This window comes from Epinephelus moara, chromosome 2, assembly GCF_006386435.1.
Source record: "Epinephelus moara isolate mb chromosome 2, YSFRI_EMoa_1.0, whole genome shotgun sequence".
Taxonomy (NCBI): domain Eukaryota; kingdom Metazoa; phylum Chordata; class Actinopteri; order Perciformes; family Serranidae; genus Epinephelus; species Epinephelus moara.
This window is the reverse complement of record NC_065507.1, coordinates 9,574,327-9,583,372: the sequence shown is the minus strand read 5'-3', so window position 1 is coordinate 9,583,372 and position 9,046 is coordinate 9,574,327. Positions and strand designations below refer to the sequence as shown.

The window sequence follows — 9,046 nt, the reverse complement described above, 5'->3', positions numbered from 1 at the left end:
CTCTTCTCTCCTTCCTCGAGCTGATTCTACGCGCGCCTCACGGTAGCGCATGTGCGCATCCATTGCGCATATGCGCAAATGCGTCCCCTCGCGCAAAATGTGGCCTCCCATGGAAGATGAGGCCCTACGCACAGCACGTGTTCTGTGTTTAGGGAGGGGCGGCCCTGGCTGGATGGACAGGGCCAAGGATGCAGCAGTAGGCCTCAGAGTTGGACGGCTAGGCCCCAGGGAACAACAATGCTGAGCAAACACACCTCGGGTAGATGGAGAAAGCCAAGGCCACTAAAAATCTAGTTCAATTTCCAGGATGCTGAAGCAGATCTGGGGTGAAGGCAAGCCTCACTGCAAAGAAGCTGGATGACCAAACCAGCCACAGCCGAAAGTACAGAGATAAAGCAGCAGCCCACAGCAAGCACACGGCTCCCAAAAACAGGAGAAACTGGCCACAGTCCTCAGAGCAAAAAGTTGGCAAAAGAACAAAACACCGCCAGAAGGCCCAAAAATGCAATAAAAAACTGTAAAAATCCAACAAAAGTACTAGTAAGGACAAACACTGAACAGAGACATCAGACATACTGCCATCTTGGAGGCGTGTCACGTGATGCCACGATAGCAGGCTGCTATTCTTGCTATTTCTATCATTAAATCATTGGTGTCTCTCTCACACAGCAGCCATCACTATCTTTTCTCTCTTCCCTGAAGGATACTCTGCTGCTCCTGTTGAAGAGCTTACCAATGGGCTGCTATTTCAACATCTACAGTTTCGGGTCCAGCCATGAACACATCTTCCCGTAAGACTGTCTGTCATGTCACTCAGTCCAACAAATTTGTTCCTGCCTTTGGTGTTAATGCTTGTACATATATGTGTTTACTGGTGGCAGTAAGAGTGTGGAGTACAGTCAGGAGACCATGGAAGAGGCTCTGAAGAAAGTTGGGGAAATGACGGCTAACCTGGGAGGAACAGAGATCTTGAGGCCCCTCAAAGATATTTACAGCCAGCCCTGCATTCCCAATCAACCTAGACAAGTAATACACACATTCACACACAAACACACACACACACATACACACGCACACGCGCACACACACACACACACACACACACACACACACACACACACACACACACACACATATTAAACAGGTGGTACAAATATTTCTTGAAGGTAACAACACCATACCATTCATTCAGAAGTTCCTTGTATTCTATGTTTTGACTTTGCATGTACAATCCTGAACTAGCAGGTGTGTTTGTTTGTTTCAGATTCATTCTTACCACACCTTGTTCTTTACACTTTATCTTCAAAACCACTTGTGTTACTGTAACAACAATCTAACATAGCTTTCAGAGAATGAGTTGGATGACACATGCTTCATGTTTCTGGGTGTGATGTAACTTAGAGTGACATGTAAACTCTCCTCTGTAGCTATTTGTCTTTACTGACGGAGAGGTGGGGAACACCAAAGAAGTCATCAATCTGGTGAAGAGGAATTCAGGTTCCCACAGGTGAAAATACAAAAACACAAAACCCAACAACCAACCACAAAACTCTGAGTATATGTCCCATGTGATGATGCTCTGGGTAAAACTCCTGTATTGTAGGTGTTTCTCTTTTGGGATTGGGGAAGGGGCCAGCTCTGCTCTTATCAACGGGTTGGCCAAGGAAGGAGGAGGTCACGCTCAGTTCATCACAGGGACTGACAGGATGCAGCCTAAAGTAAGACAGAAAATATAATAAAGCTTTCAAATTAATCAATAAAACAAAAAAAAAACTCAGTTAAATGTGTGTTGCCATGTGGATGGGTAAGTAAAAACTCAGTTCTTTTTAAAACGTTTTTCTAATCTGTTTTTACTCATCAGGTGATGCAGTCGCTGCGATTTGCTCTGCAACCAGCTGTGGCGGACATCTCAGTCAAGTGGGATGTCCCAAAGGGAGTCGCTGTCACTGTTCTCTCTCCACCAATCACAGCACTTTTCCAGGGTCAAAGGTCACTGATTTATGCCCAGCTTACTGTAAAGGTAGGAGCAGCACCACCTCGTACCTCTCTTATTCTTCATTTAAAGTGAATCAGAGAGAGTGTCTGACAGTACTCTCCCAGCTGGACCATATGAAGATAATAAACAAATTACATCTTAAAACAGTCTACCACTTCATGACACAGTAAAGTTTAATTTCTCTCTAGAGCCACCTCATTTCAAGAATCTTCAGAGCAGCAGAGGGCTGTGTGACGGTGAAGTACAGCCTGGCAGGTCATCCATCTAAGAGCCAGCTCAACTTCAGTCTCAAACCTGCGGAGGACACTGGGTAAAACTGGGTTTTGATCAGACAGCAGAAGCACTTTAAATTAGATGCTGACTTTACAATACAGACTTTGTTTTGGTGGTATGTGTAAATTGAAGTGGATACAAAGGGTAGTGCAATTTATATATGCATTAATGTGCCCAACATTACCTGCATTTGTGCCTACAAGGTCTTTTTTTTATGAAATATTGTATTTATAATGTAACCTAAAAGAGAAGTAGCACAGTAAAACCACTCCCTAATAATGATTATTATTCAAAATGCTCATTAAGATTTAATATTAACCTAAAACTTGGCCAGTACTTCCAGTTCTAGAGAGATAGAAGTTACAGAGGTAGACTGAGCTATTGGTACGTGTGTGTGTGTGTGTGTGTGTGTGTGTGTGTGTGTGTGTGTGTGTGTGTGTGCGTGTGTGTGTGTGTGTGCGTGGTGTGTGTGTGTGTGTGTGTGTGTGTGCAACCTTTACCATCATATCTTTGTCTATTTTTTCTCTGAATATAGGAAATATTATCATCATTCATTGTGAGCATGTTAGCATGCTGACATTAGCATTTAGCTAAAAGCACAGCTGTGTAGTGCTCATGGTCTTGTTGTCGCAGTAACTATCTTAAATTTACTATTATTTCCCACATATTGAAAAGTTGTTTAATGTGCTTGTAGACCTTAAACAGGATTGGATAAACAAAGATCACTATTTTGCATTCATACTAATGAAAGGAAAATTCCAGTGTGTTTACTCCTCTCTCCTGCCTACAGATTAACAGTCCACAGGTTGGCTGCTCGGACTCTGATTCGCTCCTTGGAGATGGAGGAGACAAGGCGTACAAGACAGCAAAATGAAGGAGTGAAGAAGAAAGTGGTGGAGCATAGTGTCCAATCAGGAGTGAGCAGTGTCTTCACTGCCTTCATTGCTGTCAATAAAGGCACTGGCAAAGCGATTCAAGGACCTCTGGTGCGCAGAAATGTTCCAACAGGATGTGAGTGTTTTCTTCCAAGAACTAAAAAAGTTACAAGGAACCTGTACACTTCAACCACAGTGTGCATGCTGCATGTTTAAGACTATGGCTTTTTCCCAGGTCAGCACGGTATATCTTTTGTCTGACTGACATATCTATTATTGTGATGGAGGGAAGGTTACCTCCTGGATACTTGGAGGTCTAATTTCACTGGGAGGTCTTTGGCACACCATTTGTGGATCAGCTCCAACATCTGTACTTACGGCTCCATTATCTTCAGTACTCAATATGTCTCAAAGGACCACTTGTGTTATAGGGAAGGCTACCTGCTGTAAACCTTTAAATATTGCTCCAGTGAGAGAGTATGGTAGGCACCTAGAGCACCTATGTTGTGTGAAAATAACTCAGGCCGAGGTGTCTGATGCTGCAATCGTCTTTTACTGATGGAGGAATGAGTAGTGTTACCAGAGGTGGGGTAGGCATTCATGCACTGCAACACTGTTGAAAAGCCACCATCCACCAAGTTATGGAGGAGAAATGAACCGCTGCTGGCTGCTGATCAGACGTCCATCATCTACAGGAAGGATCTTGATACTCCTCCTCCAGGCCAGGGTGCTCGAGGATGCTGGGGAATATTAAGAACCACTTGACCAACTGCTAAGTCTTCCTCATCCCCCTTCCACTTATTTTGCCCTTGCAGGTCAGGTAAGTAAGTCCTGACCAAGGTGACCTTGAAATTATCCACAAGTATTTGTCTCCGCCTCCATCTACAATTTCCAGTTGCATCCCCAGCAGCATACATGGCCCGCAGAATTGATGTCGGAACTGCCCACCTGTAGGATATTTGTTGTAATTGGTGCCAGAGTTACCAGGTCAGGTGACACATATCCCAGTGCATAGAACAGTTTCTGTTGCCATTTGGTCTCCCAAAACTACTGACAGAGCAACTTTCACAGCATTACTGCTCTTTGTCACACTTCTCTGAAGTGCATTGAGTTAGGTGGGTTGAAACGGAAGGTGGTCTCCTGCTCTGCAAGCTGCCTATAGAGAGTCATTCACTGCCTCACGCAGCTCTCTTTCACCTCAACCGAAGTTTGTCCCTCTGTCAGACAGAAGCTTAAGCACTTTCCCATGTCGTGAGATGAAATGTCCAAGGGACAGGAGAAAAAGATCAGTATCCATGTCTTCCAACAGATCCAAATGCACGCATGGTGTGGTGATGCACTTGTACACTGTCCCTCAGTGCTTCTTGTGGCGTCGTCAAATCAGGATGGTATAGGGCCCGAAGCAGTCTACTCCAGTTGAGTAAAATGGTGGCTTATAAAGTCAGAAATAGCTGCTGGCAAGTCTGCCATCTTGGGAACTTCAAGAGTGGTTTGCCACTTGCAACACTGAGGGCAACTGAACTGGTACCTATGGATGGCCTCTGTGCCTCTTAGGATCCAGTAGGTGCATCTCAACTCAGCGAATACACATTCCAGCCCAGGGCAGAATAGATTATGGTCATATGCCTTTTTGAATAACTTTGTGATTGCATGGTGGGTGTCCAACACAATGGGATGAATCATCTCAGGTTCCAGATCTACAGCCTTGTGGAGTCTGGTCTTTAGTATTGTCATAAATACGTGAAAGGTAGGACAGACAATTGGATGGACAAAAATAGGTGAAACTTTGAATCTCAACGCTGCACATGAGTGTGGCTGCTCTAACCTATTAACACAGGAGCTGAAAATAAATAAATATATTTCCATGATGCAGGCAGTGTGGCCCAGGCTTAACACTGTGGGTCATGCATATATAACTTGGCCAATTTTAGTGCAAGTTTTTTATTGTTACCAGAGGTCTGTGAGACATTCATGCACGGCAACACTGTTAAACAGCCACCATCCACCAAGGACAGGAGGAGAATTGAGTCAAACTGACAACATGTGTCACTCAGTGAGTAGGCGGAGTGTCCTGGTCTGGTCAGCAGGGGATGTGTCCTAATCTACCTAGCAACAATGATAGCCTCAGTTTTATAAATGGCACTTTTGCACAAGTATGGCAGAAAAACAAAACATCTTCATGTTTTAAAGCACATCATGTCTTCTCCTTCATTTAATCGGGAAATGTATTACTGTCATGAATCATAATGTTTCTGGCAACAATCACAAAAACCAGACATGCGATGCGACTGTCATGTGTTGATGTGACTCTGTTGGCTTTGTGTTTTATAACTGGGTATCTTAGTCTGTTTGATATTTTTGCCCCAGCTAATGACCTTCATTAATTATCCTGCTCTCTTTTTATTCCAGTAAGAGAATGTGCGCTCTTTGATGACAACATGTCTTATTACAATTCTGGTAAGTAAATGATTCATTTGCTTTTGAAACACACACTGGTGTATTTCCACATTCACTGAATAGAAAAACAAATGAGGTCATTATAAAATAATTTGGGGTTCAGCAGGTGTGTTCAGGTTGTGTCCTGAGCTCCATTAGATGTAATTAATATCTGTAGTGGTGTACAGTAAATTGGTGAGTTATAACTGTATTACCGCTGAGACTGAGGGTGTGACACTGTTGAATCTAGTCAGGGTCGTAGCAGTGTACAGGTGCACTGCAAAATTTAATGTGAAATAAAGACACTGATTAACTTTGAATAGAACTCTTAAATAATTTGGTACGATTTTGCTATTATAATAGTATATACATTTCTCCTGATACAACAGCTGATGACTGTGAAGATATTCATGGATTTAGCTATGGTGAATGTGAAGAGGCATATGACGGTAGGCCTGTTTTGTGTCAGTAATACACACGTTTTATAGACTTGACAACATGTATTGATTAATTTTTTTCTATACAGACCAGTGCTTGTGCTTTTCTTAAAACCCATTATCCATGGAGCTATAGTGAACAATGGATAATGAATGTATGTCGACATGGCAGCCCATTCATTCAAATGACAACTGCTCACATATGCACAGTTACTTCCACTTCAGACTGAGGGTGTGAGCCTGATGAATCTATTCAGGGTCATAGCAGTGTACAAGTGAAGCAAACCAGAGTCAGACACAGAGTCACTCATGGCAACAAGATTCAGCTTCAGTTCAGTGTGCTGCAAAATTTAATGTGAAATAAGGAAACAGATTAATTTCTTTTGTAACAGTGCATTTCTGCTGAAACTACAGATTATATTTGCTGTGGAGATTTGGGTGCATGTGAAGAGGCATATGATGGTAGGCCTATCTGTTTTGTGTCAGCAGTACACATGTATGTGTTACACATGTATACTGGTATGGGACTAGAATATGAAAATGAAAATGAAGATGTTGGATGGCAAGAGACTCAGAGGTATCTGTTTTGTTTGTGGTAATAAGGAATTAGGAAATTGATTGTTGTTTATCAGAATTATTAAATATTTTGGCATGATTTTGCTCTTGCAAGAGTGCATTTCTTCTGAGACAGCAAATCAAAAGAGTTTGGAACTAGAAGAAGAAAATGATTATGAAGATGATGATTGGACAGGGGCGTGTGGTGATGAAGGTACCGTAAAACTTCAATCAATAGCCCGGGCTATTATTTGCTTAAATCACTGAAATCAACAGGCCTATATCTGGGACAGGCGTCAAAATGGGACAAGCCTTTAATTCCTTTCACACAAGACTGTTGCCCAACAAAGAGGGAAATACAATAAAACCATTTATGTAAACCACTATGAATGTTATTTGTATAAAAATTAGGCCTCAGTTATGAATCCTTTATTTGATCTAGCTCCAACATACAGCACATCAGAGAGAGAGTCAGGGCACTCAAGCATTAGGGCACCCAGCATACCGACACAACACCATATGGAAACAAAGGCATGATTTGGACAAATAAAGAAAACAGATGCAAACTTAAAATGAGCAGCAGCAGAATTAATGAATTGGATCATTTTATCTTTGCACCTTGATTGTTTTCCTCACCTCCTTGTGGTGCTCGAGGGATTACAGTCATCAGGCCCGCACAGCCACCCAGAGACCCTTTCCTGCAACTGGTCTCCCTCCAGAAGGCGTCTGGCTGCTGGGAGCGGGATCCAGCTCTGGCTGCTGCACTGGGAAAGACCAGCGAGGAGGTGGAGAACACAAAACCTTCAGGAGTGAGTCACTTTCAAAAATAATAACACATATTGATAATTGGAGCAGATTTCATGCCATGCTGTATAATGATGGCACTTATTTGAGAAAAAAAAAGACATATGAAGCACTCCATATGAAGGACAAAAGGTTAAATATTTAATGGAAATAATTCAACTTAGAGAGACCCCGAAAAACAAGGTTATACAGTATGTATAATTATAAAAGGCAAGCTAAGATACAGACCACAGCATGGTGGTGGTCAAACTGCAAAAACACCAATAAAAATCATAGCAGCTGTGTTCTTTATGAGATATGAGAGTGATGATGATGATTTCAGGGCTGTTCAGTAATTAGATTAAATATCCAATGAAATATGACTGGACTGAGAAACTGGGTATGATTTCTACCTGTTTATAAAAGGCTTTGTCCATATCTGTGATCATGTTGAAGTACGCATCTGTTTATCTTTGATTTGGTGAATTAGGTGAACCAGGAAGTGTGGGCCACCATTCTGGCTCTGATCTGGCTTCATGGTTCAAAGATGGATGCTAAGGATGAGTGGGAGCTTCTGGCCATGAAGGCTGTGTCATGGCTTCGTGCTCAGAATGGTAATAACCAGAATAATCTGTTGTTTTTAACAGTGTGCGCTGGTTAAAATCAGCTGTTTGCTCACATTCACTCTGCTGTTGACTTGTTTTGTGAGTGTGTGTGTGTTTTTCTTCCAGCACCATGTGTAACAGAGTGTGTGGAAGCTGGAAATACTCTGTTGGATTTCAAGGTGAAGAAAGACGCCCTGGGACTCTGAAGTTTACATGTGCTTTAGAAACACTAAATTACAGATTAAACCTCAAGCTGTCAGCATACATTTCAGGCCACATTGTACCAAGTTTAAGAACTGCCTGCTTTAACCGTGATGTTTTTTGTCTTTTCCTTTTTAAACATTGTACATTTTGTAATGTTAATGGAAGGTTAGTAACAGCTGAGTCCGAGGGTTGTTTGTGCCTTAAAATGAATGTTACATTTCAGTTGACATCTTGCACTCAAGCTGCACAGTTTTCACCCTTCTTGCAACATAGTCCAACATATATGGGGTTATATTATACTATCACTCTGTGATTAAAGTGCATGTGCATGTCTGTGAATGTGTTGGTGTGTTTGTTTGCAAAAATGGAGAAAGGAAGAATAAAGAAAGAAATGTCCTGCATTATTGTGTGGGCTGTCGAACACACGCTGAATAGAATCTTTGTGCAGTCTGCTCCAATGATTTCCACTGTAGCAGACTGCAACTCATCACCAAATACAATTTTATGGTTTTGCAGCTCTTCAGAGGCATTTTGGAATAAAAACAGGTGTCAGGCATTTGTTCCTCTAACAGGACTTAGACTCACTGGCCGCTTTATTAGGTACACCTTGCAAGTATGGACCCCTTTTGCCTTCAGAACTGCTTTAATTCTTCATGGCATAAATTCAACAAGATACTGGAAACATTCCCCAGAAATTTTGGTCCATACTGACATGATAGCATCACACAGTTGCTGCAGATTTGTCGGCTGCACATCCATGATGAGAATCCCCTGTTCCACCACATCCCAAAGGTGCTCTATTGGACTGAGATCTGGTGACTGTGGAGGCCACTGGAGTACAGTGAACTCATTGTCATGTTCAAGAAACCAGTTTGAGATGAT

At 42.2% G+C, this 9,046-nt stretch overlaps 1 protein-coding gene across 10 annotated transcripts in view; it reads left to right on the top strand.

Annotated features, from left to right (window-relative positions):
• Positions 1-9,046, top strand: part of LOC126399020 (von Willebrand factor A domain-containing protein 5A-like) — a 55,216-nt gene that overhangs the window by 33,363 nt on the left and 12,807 nt on the right. For 4 of the 10 annotated variants that reach the window (XM_050058776.1, XM_050058758.1, XM_050058785.1 and 1 more), the window contains 10 exons: positions 703-791; positions 882-1,026; positions 1,428-1,507; positions 1,604-1,718; positions 1,862-2,020; positions 2,185-2,306; positions 3,060-3,280; positions 5,554-5,601; positions 5,970-6,029; positions 7,227-7,381. The exons of 1 other annotated variant lie outside the window; for it this stretch is intronic. In XM_050058776.1, the coding sequence (XP_049914733.1) occupies positions 703-791; positions 882-1,026; positions 1,428-1,507; positions 1,604-1,718; positions 1,862-2,020; positions 2,185-2,306; positions 3,060-3,280; positions 5,554-5,601; positions 5,970-6,029; positions 7,227-7,381 (1,194 nt within the window). Of the gene's footprint in view, positions 1-702; positions 792-881; positions 1,027-1,427; positions 1,508-1,603; positions 1,719-1,861; positions 2,021-2,184; positions 2,307-3,059; positions 3,281-5,553; positions 5,602-5,969; positions 6,030-7,226; positions 7,382-7,845; positions 7,970-8,086; positions 8,543-9,046 lie in introns of those variants that run through there. 5 more of the 10 variants (XM_050058768.1, XM_050058792.1, XM_050058809.1 and 2 more) reach the window with 5 other exon arrangements.